General features: G+C 26.5%; 2 protein-coding genes across 3 annotated transcripts; one reads left to right on the top strand and one right to left on the bottom strand.

Annotated features, from left to right (window-relative positions):
- Positions 1–1,473: 1,473 nt before the first annotated feature.
- On the bottom strand, positions 1,474–3,463 carry Syx8 (syntaxin 8). The gene is made up of 8 exons (XM_015514011.2): positions 3,269–3,463; positions 3,003–3,197; positions 2,576–2,770; positions 2,401–2,487; positions 2,096–2,274; positions 1,913–2,005; positions 1,753–1,854; positions 1,474–1,698 (listed from the first exon to the last, which is right to left on the bottom strand). Exons 2-8 carry the CDS (start codon positions 3,032–3,034, stop codon positions 1,640–1,642), a joined length of 747 nt encoding a protein of 248 aa, XP_015369497.1. The 5' UTR covers positions 3,035–3,197; positions 3,269–3,463; the 3' UTR covers positions 1,474–1,639.
- A 196-nt stretch (positions 3,464–3,659) lies between these two features.
- Tmep (Transmembrane endosomal protein) lies at positions 3,660–18,368 on the top strand. 2 transcript variants are annotated; one of them, XM_015514009.2, is made up of 9 exons: positions 3,660–4,141; positions 8,380–8,539; positions 13,543–13,708; positions 13,821–13,911; positions 14,285–14,452; positions 14,516–14,685; positions 14,756–15,009; positions 15,538–15,622; positions 17,167–18,368. In XM_015514009.2, exons 2-9 carry the CDS (start codon positions 8,381–8,383, stop codon positions 17,295–17,297), a joined length of 1,224 nt encoding a protein of 407 aa, XP_015369495.1. In that variant the 5' UTR covers positions 3,660–4,141; position 8,380; the 3' UTR covers positions 17,298–18,368. The 2 variants fall into 2 exon arrangements, with proteins under 2 accessions (XP_015369495.1, XP_089075587.1); XM_089219461.1 differs by lacking the exon at positions 17,167–18,368 and adding an exon at positions 16,057–16,934 and having other exon boundaries at positions 3,662–4,141.
- The last annotated feature ends 1,157 nt before the right edge of the window (positions 18,369–19,525 follow it).

The raw sequence follows: 19,525 nt of genomic DNA, 5'->3' as shown, positions 1-19,525 counted from the left end.
AAAGGTATCTTTTAGCTTATTCTTGTACTGTCTTTTGATTTCCTGATTTTTCACACCTTCTGTTTTAAACCTTCTGATGGAAGCGGCCTTTCTTCGTCATTCCACTGACAAACGTAGTTAGATTTTTGCTCTTACAATAAAATGGTCAGACATTGCGCTGCTACCTCTCAGGCTCCAAACATCCATGATGCATCTCTTGATCCGTCTATCAACTATAATATTGTCTATTTGGTTCTTTATTTTTATCTGATGGTGATACACAAGTTTCTTTATGTATATTTTTATATGGAATTGTTACTACCATATTTCTCATCGTAGCGAAATTAACTAATCTTGTTCCATGATCGTTTGAAACTTTATGTAGACTCTCTTTCCCAATTGTTGGTCTGTATATTATTTCCTGTTCTATTTTTGCATTGAAATCCCCTAGTAAGATTTTCACTTTGTTGTTAGGTACCAGGTCACATACATTATCCAAATTTTCGTAAAACATATTCTTAACCTCATCTTCTTTGTCTTCAGTTAGAGACTTTCTAGTCTATAGTAAATAAAATTAATAGAACGTGATCAGTACCATTTCCAGGTATTACGAGGCTATGGACTTGCAATATTATATGCCAAAATGTTTGGAGATATTTTATTTACACGATGTTATAGTGTATTATTTTATATACTCAAGGCCCTTGGGCGTGTGCCTCGTTTGTCCTTCCCTCGGGACGGTACTGGACGTGGTATTCGCATGTGTTGTTCCATCTTACAAGTGCGTAACATACCAAACTTTACGCTCAGCAGATCACGTTTAACTAGGTCCTAGGTTGGTTCACAAATTAGGGAGAATTTACCTCTTATAAAACATATAGGTAAGAGTATTATTTAGACAAGCTCATGGTCTTTTTACTATATTTTAATTTTGAAGCGAGTTATAAAAATCGTAAAATTTACAAAAAATTTACAATTTTAAAATACTTATAACTCGCTTCAAAACTTAACTTTACTAAAAAGTCAAAGAGGTCGTCTAAATAATACTATTACCTACCTTTAAATTTTATTAGAGGTCAATTCACTCTTATTTTTATACTAACGGAGCAAAATCTGATCTTCTGAGCGTAAAATTTGTTATGTTACGCACTTATAAGACGTGAAAACATATTATGTGGATATCACGTCCTCCAGGCCCGGATAGGCCAGTCAAGCATTCAAAATCTCGAGGCTCCTCCTGACGTCCTCTTAATAAAATATAGCTATATTACAGATTTAACTGATATGACTATAAAACAAAAAAGCCAAATTTGATATTAACTAATTAACATTTTTTAATTGGGTTATGTTGTGTCTTGCTATTTTAATTTATCATTGAACTTAAAACTATAAATACTCTAATGCAATCTCTATTTATCATTTTATTCAATTTTAAATGTTGAGAACAATTATGAGGTATTATTTTAGATAATGTAGGTAGAATAAATTAATTGATTTTATAATTATAAAAAAATATGGAATTGCATTTATTTAAAAAAATATTCAATGATTAACAATTATAATAAAATAACATTTGAATATCAATAAATATTAAAAGGTATATAGAAAAATAATTTTAACATAATTATTGCAAGTTAAATTTTAATATTTGAACCAGATATCACGACAAAGCAACCACTATATTTGCAATCAGTAGAAGAAGAATTATCACCCAAAGTCCTGTAAATAATTAATTAATTAATATTTTACAATGTATCAAAGCAAACTAAATACCTCGAGTTGAATCTTTTTTTAATATCTGAACTACTTCCTTGGTTTCGTTTTCAATTCCAGCAGTTGTTTTGTCTATCTTCACCAATAAATCATCTACTAGTTCTGTAATATAATAATTTTCTTTTATAGCCAACCATAACAAATAACATTTTATACTGACCATTTTGTAGATCAACTTCACTGCTTATGGTAATCGCAATATTTTTCTGTCTCGACACAATTGACGCTAATTCATTTAATCCATCGTCCTGTTCTATACAATAAAAATGAACAATGTACATCATAATTTATAATTTTATGACTTAAATCTAAGATCAAAGTCTTAATATTTTTTACCCTTTACCTTTGATCAAGTACTGTTGCTGTTGTTTAAGCACTTTCTCACTAAGTAGAGGTTGTTTGTCGTCATTATAGTCATCATCATCACTATCCAGCCAACCAGTAGTTGGCATTTCAGTTTTTTTAGCCTTACTAGTACTTGGTCTCATCAATTCTTGACGTTCGAGTGTATGACTATTATTCCTAAAAATAATATCATAAGATCATATTTAAAATGGTTTATAATTTGTACATAATTTATTAAATATTAACAACTATTGAAAAAATTAAAAAACAATTTGGCAAACAGTTTTAAAAATAATACATCACCTATTTTGAAAACGTTGATTTAATAAAATATTTCTGCTTTGTAATAGCTCAAGCTTACGTTGACGTCGTTCCTCTTCATCTAATGTCCTATGTTAAATAACTCAGGAAATTTTAATGGAAAATAAAAAAAATAAATACTTTAAATTATATTTTAAAATTTTAAAGCAAAGGATACACAGCTTTAGATTTTGCAAGTTCCCTAAGTTTATGTGATAACTGTTGGACTTCATCAGTAAACTGTTTCAGTCTAAGCCGGACTTTTGATGAATACAAAACATATTTTTCGGAAGACTTTTGCTCTAATTCTCTCACATTTAATATTCCTTCAATTTCTCTATATAACTTTTCACATGACTCGTATTCAATTAACCTGAAAAAACAATTGTATTCAAACAGAACCAATAAAATATATAGGTATCTATATTATTTTGAATATTCTTCAAACATGTCACATCAATGAACCAACTGATTTTAATTTGTAACAAATGTGAATAACATGACCAATTCGATTTTAATCTATTATTCAACACCATAACTAAGTACTAATTTGCTACATTCAGTTCAGCAAATTGAATAGTACAAATGTACAATTGTCGACTTACCAAGGATCGTTGTCATTGAACACAAGAGCCATGATAGCGCGTTAGGCGTCTCAGTTGGTATTGATCATTGCAATTCACTGATGATAGTGGCCTTTCTAGATACCCACTAGAGATTTTCTAGGTTTGCCCTCAGAGGCGTACTTAAAATATGTTAAATTCTTAAATAGTGATTCGGAACGACAGCAACATAGACAACTATATTAAAACAAGAATTTTGCATATAGTTTAAAAAATACTCATTTCCTCAGTGATAGTTACAAACTCACATAATTCATCGAACTAGGACCGCACAGTATACTTTCGAATCCGGACGACTGTACTCTGCAGCCTGCTACTGCTATAGTCTGGACAACGCATTAACGCACGCAATTACGCTAGAGCCAAGAGGCAAGAATATAAGATTTGTTTATTCGTGACAATACATGTTTTTCGGCGTTATCTCGACTGGCGAGTGGCTGTGATAAGGAGCGGCTGTTTTTATTTTTGTACAGCGGCCGGCCGCCGTCGTCATCTGTTGCCTCCAACACCAACGCTGCCGCCGCCGACGCCGACGACGACGTCACGACGGCACGACGATCCATTTCTCCCCCCCCTACTGATCCTACAGTCTGCAGACTACAGTCCTACTCCTCCACAATCCTCGTGAGTCGTGATCGGCGCGCGCGCTGGTCGGATCAATTATCCTCGTCGCGTATCTAATTTTTTCCCCTACCAACCCACCGCCACCGCATTCATCGTCACTACTTCACTAGTCAGTTCAGCAGTTCAGCTCTTCGCACCGAACGTCCGCTCTCGTCCGCGCACGCCGTCTGCTGTGTGTTTCGGATACATTCACTTTTAGCGCCGCCGACGCATACTCGAAGACAAATCGACACGTCGGTCGACTTTCGACGCGTTTTCTCGGGTCATGCGAACGGCGTTCAAGGAGACTAGGAAAAAAAATGACCGATTCCAACCAACAATATGTCAGTGAACACTACGTTTCGGCCAAGTACCGCAGCTTCCGCCATGCTTCCACTTGGTAAACGCGAAATGGAACAATAGTCGTTTTATGACTTGCTGTTACCGACCTGCAGTGGACACCGATCGTCAGCTAACCCCTAGCCACTACTCAACAGCTAAAACCAAAACTGCAGTAGGTGAGTGTGATCCAAAATGTCTGCAAGCAGTCTCCTTAATATTGATGTATTACTGTTGTTTCAGTTAATTTTTAACGTCTATCTTATTCAAACGACCACAGTTTGTCAGCCATTGATAGTGCCCCTATTAATTACCTACTCATTGACCACCATAAATATATATAAATAGACAATCCATTTTTATTTTATAAAATGTAATTGCATTAGTAGGTAGGTACTAGGTACTTGATAAACAATGGTCATCCAAGAACAAACTTACAAGAAAATATTCTGGACTTTCTATTAAAACGCATCGAGTCTTATTTTCTTCATTCTCTTTAGTTTTCCTATGTTATTATCTTATTTAACCAATTAAGACTCACAAAAGTTGTGTCATTAATTTAATAATATAATATACAAAGAAAAAGGCAATATTTAACACTAGCAGTAGGTATTGATGTATCAATTCCCATACCAATTTATCATTTTCACAAGACAATTGCGATTGTATTAGTAGGTGTATATAACATGCAGAATTTACCTGATCGCGCATATATCTTCCTAATATAGTAATATTATTACAATTTTATTCTGGTGGTTAAACCAAAGTAAATTTCAATAATGAATTTAAACGTTATCTTCAGTAGAGTGTTATCAAGCTTTAATTTTTAAGAAAACCTTACACTAGATCATTCTACCTATATTAACAAGAAATATAAAAACAATGTTTGTTTAATATAATATTCCAAATTTTTTTTTAAATCTTAGTATTAAATTAGTCACATAGACATGTAAATTAAATCAAACACTTTTTTGTAAAATGAATAATCTATTCAACATTTCAGTTTATTTAATGATATACTTAATTATTACCTACCTATATAATGTGACCATTTTAAATTATTGTCTCTATCTTGTAAGTGTCCAGACAAGAAAATTAAAAAAAAAAAATGTTTACTTTGATGATAAAATAAGTAGGTACTATCAGTGTGTTATTAACTCTGTTTTAAATTATTTTTTATTTTCATTTAAGGTAGTTGTGAAATTTAAATTATCTTTCAAGTCATTGTAAAGTATTTTATGGAATTATCAATAATGAATTCCATCTAATTAGGTGCCTATTCATAAAACAAATCCAACATCATTCTTAAAATAATAGTGATGTTTTCAAATGTTATATAATAGCAGCTGGCGGTGTTAATAATTTAAAATTATGTAACATTCAAAACCAAATTTAGTTTTTTTTACATAGGCACCTAATCAAAATTATTGTCCAATAGTAATTTTCAAATATATAGGAATACGATATTTTGATATCCTATTAGATAGGTACCAGAGTTTAAAGTGGGAAAAAATTCCAGAAGGGACTAATGTCTCCATTTAGTTTTAAGCTTAAAGCTCTTAGTTTTAAGATATATAATTTTATGTATAATGTCTAATGTATAAAATCCTAATTTGTTAAATGGGACGCTTTTTAACCGCCTTCAGAGGTAAGGGGACTGATTTCTCCTGCATCCCCCCCACTTTAATTCCTTATAGGTACCTATTTATTATGCAAAAGTACCTTATATTGATCTATTAGTTTTTTTTTAATTTCAGAAATTTAGGTACCCAGGTAGTAGATGCCATATCTATTATCCTATATACCTTAGGTATTCAAACTGTGCGTAGCGGCTCCCAAATAATAATTAATTAACTTTGCGTATTTTATCTACACCAATTTTATAAATTAACAGCTGTATTTGTTTTACCAGTGTATTAATAAATAATAATAGAGAGGACCTAAATCATTGATGCAATTGATGCATTTTAAACTGCCTATTATCAAATTTAATTTTCTGATTAGTGATTATAATAAAATTATGTATACAAAACATTACATTATTGATGCATTATAATCTCATTTTTTCCATGCCAGTTAAATTGTATAATGTGTAAGTATAAGTTACTTTTAATATTGAAAGTTAAAGTTTTTTGAATGGTTAGATATAAACCTGATTATAAATTAAAAGTTTTATTTTATTAAAATAATTTAATCAAAATAATAAAACATAATGATTTTGGTACCTATATTATACTTGACGTTGTAGTTATATATAATATCTACATAATTAAATGCAAATTATTGAAGATCTTTATTAGCCTATATGTTTAATTAATTTATTTACAGATGCAGATATAAAGTTAGATATTTTTAGCACAATCAAATTACAAAATAAAAAACTTATCCACCTAGTAGGTATATCTACGTAATTATTTTATTGATAATTCATAAAAAAATATTTTTCCTTTTGAAATAACAAAAAAATAATACATACCTTGGTACTTAACATAATTTATTCCGACTGGTATGTTTATCATAATCTTCAAGACATCTATGCAAATACAACCATGTGTGATTTGGAATTTCAATCAAACGTTTTGGCCATAAACATAATAAGTAATAAGTGATAACCTGCAAAAACTAAAATTTTTTTTAAACTATGAGTTACCTATAAATTAAAATTATTTTATTATAAAAGAACATGCCTAATATCATGTTTATTAAAAATGATTCAAGTAGTTTATTTTTGATTGTTTTAATTTATTTTTAAAATAATCTAATGACAAATAAGCACATTAATTTATTACTACGTTTATATGATGGCATTAAAACGGCTTAAAAAATGTAAACCGTTTTAAAAGTTAAAATGCTTGCACTATGTAGTTTAAGCATTTCAAACTGTTTTAACGCCATCATATAAACTTAGTATATGATTACCATGTAATATATGTACTTATATCAAATATGTGTTTCAAATATGTAATAAATAGAAATTATACCTATTCTTAACTTTTGTTGCATTTAAATTGAACTGCTACTAAGTATACATTGTCATGACACCTATATTGATCTATAAATCTATTACCTATAAGGGTAAAACATTTTAAAATATTAGATACCCTAATAACCTATCTGTAACTATAACAAAATTTTTTAGGGAGTAAATTGTTTCTAACAAATAAGATACATATTTTTTTAAATATAAACATATCCTGTCAAATAAAAAAAAACTGTATAAAATTATAACATATTATAATAATATTCTCTTGTATAAATTGGTTGTAATTGAAAATTGGTCAATTTAGTATTTTCTTTAATAGACAATCACTGATTATATGGAACACGAGTAATGCTCATACTTACTTCAGTCGGAACATAGTTAGATATGTTGCATCCTCTTATAACTTAATTTACCATTGTGTAATCCTTACTACAGGGAGGTGGTTGTTAAAAACGAGGAGTAAATCAATTTCTGACCAATCACAGAGTATCATTGTCATCAACTTAAATGAAATAGAGTATGAATATCATTCATAAGAACTTTATTTAAAGGTCACTAAATTTACTTTTATTTAATACAGATTGTTTTGTAATTGTAAATTGATTTGTTATTGTTTTTATGAATCAAATAACCTAGGTAAATAAATGGATAGAAATTAGAAAGCAATTTAATTAAGTTAAAAATTATTTTTCTTTGAAATTCAATAATGATAAATCATGTGTTAATTTCTTATTATGAGTAGATAGGTAAATTTTCATTGTTTTAGGAATAGGAAATTATTGTTTGAAAACAATTACATTTGGTATAATATTTTATCAAAGAATATCAAAAATTACATTTTGAATAAAAATATATACCTCACTTTCTCAGGTTTCATAAAATGTCTGTATAGGTATAAATATTGTTTGAATATGCAAGCTCCATATTTATTGATTACCTATCTATACGTAATTTATTATATTATGTAGTCATGTTATCTAAAGTTATAAGAGCAATTCAAAATTATATTATCTACATAAAAATAATTAAAAGCCTAGACATCAAATGTCAGCTTTTTCCACACTCTTGGTACAAAATTAAAACACAAGTAGCTATTTTATCTCTATAGGGATACTCAGGATGACAATATGAGTTTTGAAAGCTGAAATAATCTCATTTTATAATGAGACTAAGAATAACTTGTCAAAGTGCAAGAGTTAAGAGCTCATTAATTGAACTGATACAAAATTATTTAATGTTATATGTGTATAACCTATTTTAGTACTTAAACTGTAACACTATCAATAATTAAAATAATATACTTTATATTAAAATTGTATTGAGGGAGCCATAATATATTGTATTATTAAATATTAATAAATAATATTAAATACATTATATATACATGAATGGTTATAAAAATAGTTTATACTAACTAGTATTCATCATTTTTAGAATGGCATCTATTAATAATACAGAAACAACAATGGATACTATAGAAGTTATCACACAACGGGCTATTACACAATCAAATCCAATATTTTTACAAACTACAGCTTGCCAAGTGATTGCTGGGCTATTTGTTTGGACAGCAGTATTTGTTACATGCCAACAGGTAAAATTTAACGTATACACAATCATTATTTTTAACAAAAAAGGAGGAATGTTTTAAAAAATGTATTCTCTAATTTATTATTCTTCTTATTTTTGACACTAAATTAATTATCGATATTTTATCAATTTATTTTATTTCCAATCTTTATAGTATTAAAACTTTGAAATTTATTAGAATATTGCATAATTACTTCTTAGAACTCTATTTATTAATTTTTTATTTCAAAATGTTTTAATATTATCATTATTTCCTGTTTATTGAATGATATTATTAGAAATCCTTGTTTCTTTTCATTTCATAGAATAAATTGTTTGAAAATTATTCCATGACAGATTAATTATGATGGAGGAAAAGAATATAAGCTTAACTAAGTTTTCACAATGTTATTTGATAAGTTATAAAATTAAATTTTTTATGATTACAGGTAGTATAACTCATTTCATAAAATAGCAAATATTTTATTGAATTTAGTTTTGAATCAATATTTTTTTAAATAATTTTTTTCCTCGCAATATGTTAAAACGGTAAACTGTAGGTATAAATACCTAATTTCATTAAATATATCTTAGTTGTGATACCTAATATTGATCAGATTACAAATAACCAGTGTTTCCCAAACTGTTGGAAACATCCATGCAAGAAGGATGGAATGTAAAAGTGTTTAACTCATATTTTAAACATATTTATTTTATTTATCTTATAGGTTAAGTTCATCATTCTACATGCCCAGTTTAATCAAATAAATAAATCATTCATTTTTTTTCTTTTAAATTTATTCTGGGGATGGCTGAAATTTTTGAAAATTTAATGAGGATATACTATAAAAAAGGTTGGAAAACACTAATATAGACTATATTATAATAATATGTTAAGGTACATACTACATAATAATAATAACAATCATATTAATAATAATGGCGTGTCTAATGTAGTAATGACCCAAGGTTCTGGTACCAACTGTCAAGGTGAATTGTGGCTTTAGTTGTATTTTATATTTATTTCTTTCGTGGTAATTTTCACAAAATATTATTTCGTTTTTAGTGATGCCAAACCACATCACATTAGTTATCATATTTTAATAAGTCTATTTGAATAATATTTATTTTTTTTATATCACCTACCTTATGTGATATTGGCTGTTTTTTGTTACAATAATTGATTGTATTAAGAACATTTTAAACCTGATTTGTATAAAAATGTATTACACGGTTATTTTATCTGCGCAATACTGACATCCAGTGATTAGTTCTGGGAAAAAAAACTATAAGTACAGTTATTGCAGCAAAATTGGTGACAGTAAAAAAAAAAATAATGAATTACATTTAAACAAATTACTTAGTCATTACTAATAATTTTATTGCACCTAATTATTGTAATATGTCTTCAGAATAATGTTATTGTTAACTAATAAGTAATAACTATAAAATCTATGATTAACATTAAATGTTAATATTAGTGAATTAATTATGATATTTTTTTTATTAATGTTAATAAGTTAGATAGAATTGTAGAGATATGTCTGTCTAATGTATAAATAAATACATTTGAATAACACAATAGTTCAGTACCTATATTATTTATAGGAGTATAGGACTCAAGATACATTTGCATATTTTTTTAAGAATTTGAAATTATAGCAAAAGCAGAATAAGCTATAAATTATTTTAATTCTAAAAGGAATTCAGAAAAAAAATTTTTTACCCTTTTTGTATATTTTGAACTTGTTTTGCACGTTTTTGATATTTTTGGATTATTATGTTGTCGTCTACTAAATTGTACAATTTTAATTGATGCCACTATTTTTTTTGTGACCACGTCTCAATGTTTTAGTTTATGACTGCTTTATGGCTTGTCATTATAAATGTACACATACTAAACAACCAAATTACTTTAGTTTTACTAATGAATTAGGTAGATATTCATTTTTTTAAATTCCTTCCTCCATCAATGTGTTTATAAAATATGAATTATTATAATTTATAAACCATTCATTGGAGAGAATGCATTTCCTTCCTAGTATTCTAAATGTGTCTTCTTGTTCTTTCTTATTCTGGTGAACAATATTTCTAAAACATATTTTTTGTTGTTTAAATTAAAATTAAATTTTAAAAATATGGATAATTTTACTACTACTATGTACTGTACTAATTGTAATTAGAAATTACTACAAGTTGTTTATACTTTGAACAAATAGTATTGTTTTTATTCAGTTTTCAAATTATTTTTATTTTTAAATATTTTTCGTGATTAAAATTTTTTTTAATGTATTTGGGACAGTGGCGAATTTGAGGGGGGCGACGTGGCGATTACCCCTCCCTGGGGAATTTTTTTTACTTAAACTATAGCGCCGTATGATAAAAAGAATATGAAATTCATAAGTCATATCTATAACATTAAACTTATGAATAAATGATACAAAAAAAGGTATTTTTTTTTAATATGAAAATCGGAAACGTGTATTCGGTTACGTCTTTGTTATTAGTTATTACCTATCAATCTATGAGACCAATTGGCCCCCTCCTCAAATGATCTTCAGATCCGCTACTGATTTGGGATGTATTATTCTTATTATTTTGTAGGTATAGGATTATAGAAATAATTCAATTTTTTTAGTTCTCAGGCGGTTTAAAAATATATTTATTGTACAGTATTTCTAATCAATGTAAAGTACTCAATTATGACTCGATAATAGCCTTTTAAATTTACGTATTTTTGCAGTTAGTGCATAGCTTAATATTATGAATTTAAATAACTCCAATTGATAGTAATAAACAGTCCACTTTACTATTTATTTCATAATATTGCCATAGGGAATATCTTTATAACGTTCAACCTAACCTAACCATAGTATCATCGTATTCTATTTCTTTGGTTTTTACTCTTACGAAAAATTATATCCGTTTTGCTTTGTTTATTTTTTTCGTTTTATTACACCATTTGTTATACAAATTCCGAAAAACTCGTTAATAAAGACAAACGTATTACATTTTTTTTGTCTATTTGCTTTTAAACGTGTAATTTTATGAATACAAACATACTAAATTGCAATTTTTCACAGCAACATTGCAATATTTTTTAAAATTTGTTTAGTTCAATAACTTCCAAGTTTTACTCATATAAGTAATAAGAATGTAATTTTGAAGCTGCTTGTATTGTATAAATTAGTTAAAATGATAACTTAAAAGAATTTTTTTGTAATTAAATAATATCCTTTATTAAATATTTAAGATATAATGAATAAATTCTACGAGGTTCACTAGAAAAATATTGCTTTTGTTCATTTTTATAAAAGGTTTTCTTATAATTTATGTTGGATTTTGGTGAACTATTTTTTTGCCATATTATGTGTTCCTCGTTAAATGTATAGTGAAATAACAAAACATGATGTGTTGTCCTCTTAAAAAATGTCCTGTATGACTTGCTTAGTGCAAAGTGACAGACAGTCATAGTCAAATAGAAATTCTATTACCTATTGTTGGTGTTCTAAAGTCATTTCGATATTGCCTAATACCTATGTTATACCAATTTTAACTATTGCAATAGTTTTAATAGATCACACAAAGATCAATGAACTTCGTGATTCAGTGTCATAAAAATGAATTATATTATATTTATATAGGTGCAATTCTATGATAACATAATAATTAATAACTGCTTAAACTTGCAAATAACCCACATATGTTGGCATGTTGCTATATTCTACACATCGCTATGTTAACAAAAAAACAATTATAGTTTATAATTATTGCTTGAATAGCGAATTTTCATAAACTTTAATATTGATCACTAAGCATAACAAATTAGCATAAAATAATAGGGGCCACTGACTAATTGAGCTGTATTTAAATTTGCACTTAGCATTAACATTTAAAACAAATTGTATTCATATTTTTTAATCGATCTAATTAATATCTTTTTTGTTAAAAAAATACATAGTGAATGATAATTATTTTCGCGAAGTTATTACGTAGGCATATCTCATGTTATCCATTAATCCATAACAATATTATATTAGATTTTTATAGTCAATGACATTTTAGTAATAAAATGGTCCCTAATGATTATTATTTATTGGCTACTACTTACTAGTAGGTACTTGTAATTGTCAATATAATTCTTTCATTATGCTTATGGAATATCCTACTCGAAAATGCCCGATAAGATATTAATTTATAACGGATAAATATGATATACAGTTAAATTTTTATCGATTTATTGTTCTTATTTGTATTTGTGACATTGTGTACCCATTCTATAACAACGTTTCTACATATTTATATTATTATGCTTTGATGTAGTGTACTTGTATTCTTAATGAATATTATGTGTACACGATAAACCTAAAATACGTTCTGTTAGAGACTTTTTAAACGTGTACGTTTTTTACTAACGAGTCATTAATGAATAGTGTGTTGACGTTGAGTATGTTCTAATTAAAATGATAAGTATCTACATTCTACACACTTAATTCAAACTATATGTATTTAAATATTTCGTGCAATGATCACATTCATTTATTGGAGTAATCTAGAAATTATAGAAATCCTTAGAAAAAATATTATATTTTCTCGTGACAAAAAATCTTTATACCGGGCAATAAGGGTTTATATTATTAAAACAATGAATGGCATTCGATTTATCTCGACATTTCGACAACCACATTTTTAAATAGTTTCCACCAGAATACGATTTCAAAATTTATTATGTAGTTTTCGATTCAGAACAATTTTGTTTATATTTATGTGGTGTTTTCAAAATATCACTAAATTATAATACTTAGAAAGTTTGAATTTATAGTTATCCATAATAAAGTATTGACAATTGCAATACAGTTATTCAGCTTGTTATTGAGGTCAATAGACCGTAACATTTAAAATCTTTATAAATACATGAATTTTGTTTTTGTGGATAATATAGAGATATTGTCTAAATTCTGATAGGTGTTGAAAATTTAGCCATGTGCCGTATAAACTTATTAAATAATTGTAATTTATCTTTTTCAGATATATTATCACCTACGATGGAACACGAATCCAGCGGAGCAGCGATGGATTATCCGAATATTGTTTATTGTACCTATTTACGCGCTACACTCGTGGGTTAGTTTGTTGTTCTTCAACAACGAACACTATTACGTCTACTTCTTTACAATTAGAGATTGCTACGAAGGTACTTAAACACACATTTAACAAAACAAAAAATGAAATAACTATAGAATAATGAGACTATATTTTTGTTTGTATCATGTATAAATTGCATTGTATTTTTTTTTTTCAAACAGCTTTCGTGATATACAATTTCATGAGTTTATGCTACGAATATTTGGGCGGTGAAGGGAATATAATGAGTGAAATTCGTGGGAAACCTATTCAGTAAGTTAAACAGACCTATGCAAAATTAATTTCCATAGTGGTTTACATATATATTTTAATATATGTATATTGTATATACTGCAGGATGATCCATTTATAGTTCGGCTGTTTATGGCTAGACTAACTGTAGAAATAAATTTTTGTATTTTTTTTCATAAACACAAAAAGTTCAGAAAAATAGTGTAGCCAGGCAAATAAATTATCCCATATATTAATATATTATGTAGTTGAACAATTTACTATATAATGTAGTGTTTATATGTTTACTAAAGTCTACCTTTGCTACCGTATACCATATTATATTGTGTGTCTACTCATATTTAATATAAATTACTAATTGCATAGTTATAATTCTTTTCTCTGTTTTTATTAGGTCTAGCTGGCAATATGGAACTTGTTGTTTGACAGGACGTACTTACACAATTGGGTTCCTACGTTTTTGCAAGCAAGCAACACTACAGTTTTGTTTGGTAAAACCTTCAATGGCTTTTGTCATTATATTTCTGCAATATGTTGGGCATTATCATGATGGCGATTGGAGGTAATGAATTTAAAACTATTATTTTATGTTTAAAACACTTTAATCAAATTTGTGTTTTTATAGTATGAATGGTGGATACTTGTATGTCACAGCCATTTACAATATGTCTGTCAGCTTAGCACTTTATGGATTGTTCTTGTTTTACTTTGCTACTCGAGATCTCCTAATACCCTTTGAACCAGTCTTAAAATTTTGTACCATTAAGAGTGTGATTTTCCTGTCATTCTGGCAAGGTGAAAATAATCACTCAGTACCATTGTAAAATATGTAATATTTAATAACCATTTGTATTATACATTCAAGGTGTATTACTGGCAGTCTTGGAAAAAGCTAAATTTATAGATCCTGTCATAGATTCCAGTGGCCAACCCACTAGTGCTGGTACAGTATCAGCTGGCTATCAAAACTTTTTAATTTGCATTGAGATGCTGTTTGCTGCATTGGCTCTAAGAGCTGCATTCCCATATGAGATATATGCTAATAATGCACAAACAGGAACAGGAAATCCATCTAATTCGCGTACCGTTACAATGCAAAGTATTTCTAGTAGTTTAAAGGTGAGCCAAATAAAAAAAATCATAAACTTATATATTTTATACAGTCTATGCAAAGAACGTCGTTCACACGTTCACATTCATAGTTAGTGAACGATACGCGAATGTCACAATTTTTTTTCAAATAAAACGTGAATATTAAACGTTTATATTTTTAATGAATTTGAACAATTTCTAAGATATTCTAGTTATTTACTATTTAATAAATATATGTATTTAATTTAAATACTTTAAAAAATGTATATGCTCTAAAGTTTAAATTGTGTTTTTATTTTTGGATTACATCCTATAATATGTTTATTGGTTTTTATATAAACTGCTGGTAAACTATTCATAAACAAAAAAATTAGATGAATTACATAATGAACGCATACACATTCGCTTTAAAAAATATGAGCGTGAACGAGTTCCTTTTTTAGGACTGAACGTGAACGTTCCGAATTCTGATTTTATTCTAACTATGTCTGTTTATTCTGTATGACAAGTTTATATTTCCTACGAATTACTACAAATATTTGTTTTCTTTTTCAGGAAACAATGAATCCAAAAGATATAATGACGGATGCCATACATAATTTTCATCCACAGTATCAACAATATACACAGTATAGTTCAGGTAAGATGTTTAAATTTTACATAGCATGTGTGTGAATTTTTATTTTTGATTAGCTGTTTGTATAAGGCTCTTTTAATATTGTTTGATGGCAATACAATTTAGAATTTCATATAGTTTTTTTTTTTTTTTTTTTAATGATAAATTTATTTTGTCAGCCATTTTTTCTATATTTTTAAATAATATATATGTATATTATACATATAATATTTATTTTAAAAATTATTTCTTTAAAAATATTTTGACTACTATAAAATTAAATGAAAAAAGCATATTTTTAATATAAATAATTTGATAATGGTAAATAAAAATTATTTCTAAAATTACTGCACTTAATTATAACAAATTGTATTTTGCTACATATATTAGCTAAACATATTATTTTAATGTCTATTATATAATTTACAGAGTTAGATTTTTTTTTTTTTTATTTACAGACGTTGGTTCCTCTCGGCCTTACGAAAAATTATAAGCATGGACATGTTTTAGTTGTATTTTGCTCTCTTTGCATTTTATTTTTAACCATTATTTTTTATATATTTTTTTATTATTTTAGTTATTATTATTAGATTTTATTTTCATGGTCATGTTTTATCATATAGGTATTCTTGTACAAATAATAATTTTTCTTTTATTTCAAAAGAGGTTTATGTAATTTTTATGTTTGTAGTGGATTAACTTCAAATCTGCTTGATTTTTCTTTATCGGGTTGATGCAATGTGATTTTGTTATACTTATTTATATCATTATTTTTTATGTTATGAAGTACTTATTGCTATTTAAAAATGTCTTTTGTTTGTGTTTTTTTATTTTGCTATGTGATAGTAATAAATGACCATGTATATTTCAAATTAAATAAATACCTAATTTTCTCTCATTATTCTTACTAGTCAACATTTTTCTCAAAAAATAGTAAGTATATTGTTTTGTTGTATATTATATCAACAAAAACTTATGAACAGTACATTTTTCTATGCACTAATTACTTTAAGGACATTATTTTTTAAGTTTGTGATCTGTATTATAAACAAATTAGAAATTTACTTTTAAACTATTGCTTAAATGTACCTATTAAAAGTAATTAGCTAATTTTATTTTAATATTTATGTAACTAAATAAATAGGTATTTATATTAAATTATGTATGATTAAATCAATTTAATATGATTATATGTATTTTTAGATAAGCACTATATTGTCTATATCATTACACTTGTAAAAGTGTTTGGGGAACGATCCTCGCAATTTTATATTTTATAGTTAATTAGAATTAATTGTACATTTATAATAAATACAGAAGTTTTCCATACTAAAAATATTTTTATTGATCCTTCCATTGATATTCTAGAATATCTGCATGTTCATCACTACTACCTATATTAAAAACTATTACCATCATAAGTCATACCAAATAGTATTAAATTATCAGTCTTTACAAAAAACCACTGCAGGTAAACCTAATAGATACATTATAACATGTTTAATTGGTTGAAATGTGAATAATTTTTTTAAAATCTAAATTCTAAAACCAGGTTTTAAATATTACAGGTGGCCAAAAAAACTACGGATCAAAAAGTGGAATCACCGATACCAGTGGAAAATCAAAGTCTGCTAAGAAACAAACACCAGTGTACAATGAAAAAGCGATGTTGCTTAGCTCCGATGATGAATTACCATAAATTATCTTGTCAACAAATATTTTTTACGTATTATACTCTTGGATTTATTTCATTGCTTGAACAATGTCTTTACATTATACAACTTATTTATCAAGGGTTATTATGGGCATATTATAGCATACAAGATTGTGCTTTAGTGCACTAACCAAATACAACTTTTGTGCAATATTTCTTGAGTACTGAATACAGACTATTGGTTTTTTGTTATTAATCTGATTTTAACAAATATTGAACTCATACAGTGTTGCTTAAAATCAAGATTTTGGATGTAAATGTTCACAACCCGTCCTTCATTATTATTTAATATTTATTATATAATTGTTAATTATATATTGTTTATTTATCAGTGATATGATGAATGATATTTATACATGTTGTTCCATTCAGTTGGCCATGTCTAAGGACTATTGATCTATTACTTAACTTCCATAAAATAAACTACTACTTACTGATAGTAGTCAAAAACCATTTTAGTCTTATATTGTTCTATTAGTATTATGTTTTTAGTTTTACATCTTGTTCCAACTTCACAAAAAATCACTAATATAAAGTAATGTATTACTCTAGTATAGAATTTAAAAAAATTAAATAATTTAGTTAGGTATTTATATAGTTATTTAATTAATTTAAAATTATTATATGTATTAATATCTAAAAATAACTTTGACTAAAACAAAACTATTCACAATATAATAAGGTATATTAAAATATTTAACTTTTATCTTTCTATTCATAATATTTTATATGTTATTAAAATTAATAATATATTATATACCTAACAACTTTGTTTTTACAACTAAATTGACCTATAAAGTACTATATTACTGTATCAAGATGTCATTAAAAAAATCATTAAAATTATTTCATACTTGATATTTATAATTATATTTATATTATATACATAAATATTGGTTATTAAATATAAAATGATTAAAATATGATAATTGATAAGTGTACAACATATTTTATATTTTATTTAAAAAAAATTTTAAATATTTATTATTACTTGTGTATACAAAATATTAATATTATTATGTATTACGATATATTAAAACATCTTTAAAGTTAATACTAATTATTGCATTGGTTTACAAGTTTTATTCTAAATTAAAAAAATTTGATCCATGTATCGATGAACTGATCAAATTTGAGTAAATGCCCATGTTTCTAAATTAATTTATACAATTTCTATTTTTATTTATCATTATATATTATTATGATTTGAATAACTGATTATAAAATAGGAGAGTAGTAGTTATTAGTAAGTCATTGTAATTTAATTTGAATTCAACGATAAATCATTTTCTATAAAATATAATTCATAACGAAGATGGTTGGTTGGCGACAGTCAATAGTAGATTTTATGATATATTTCTATAATTATTACCACACTTAAATTGCTACTATTGTCTATTAAGTATTAGTAATTATAAGTTGAACCAATTTTTGACATAAACATCAGATTAATTTAATTATTATCATAGTATATATTTTTATACCATAGTTAATTGTTATTTGTTATTAATTTTAGTCAATAATAATCAGTGTAAATAGGTTCCTATTAAAATCAGGCAATAATATAAAATTAATCTTTATGTTATATAAAATAGCATTGTGTACATAAAATGGAATATCATATTATGTAAAATTTTCATGTTTTTGAGTTATAACAAAATAATTGAAGTTATTATCGTTATATTTATCTATCTAATTTAAACTTAGGATGTCTACAGAGTACAGACTGTTTCGAACTCTCTTTTGATATTCTCAATCTCTAGGAATTTTTTTCTTTTTTACCTCCCACAAATACCTTTAGATTTATTTCCTACTAGAATAAATGCTAATGTTAAGAATCAAATCATATTCTATACTGTAAAATGTGTCACCCCGCATAAAAAAAATCGCATAGTTTTAAAATCAATATATTTATTTATAAAATCAGTTGGTAATTGCGACTTACCTATACCCTATAAATTTTAGAAAATTACTTTTTTTTTGAGAGATTCAAAATATGTTTGCAAACTGTTCAAATACTGTAGGTACTTACATTGAATGCTTAGACGTTTAGAGCTATAAAATCAGTATATGGTACTTAAAATAATATTTTATTAATATGTAACAGTTATTATGATCAATAATTAGTAGGTACCAATACATAGTAAATAATTTAGTTGCTGTTCTAATCATTAACCTGTTAACTTACAGGTCTATGGTTCTAATCATGGTTA

The sequence above is a fragment of the Diuraphis noxia genome, unplaced genomic scaffold (genome assembly GCF_037042655.1).
Source record: "Diuraphis noxia isolate RWA-SAM2 unplaced genomic scaffold, SU_Dnox_SAM2 contig0002, whole genome shotgun sequence".
NCBI classification, from domain to species: domain Eukaryota; kingdom Metazoa; phylum Arthropoda; class Insecta; order Hemiptera; family Aphididae; genus Diuraphis; species Diuraphis noxia.
Note: the sequence above shows the minus strand (reverse complement) of the source record. Positions and strands in the feature narration are given on the sequence as shown.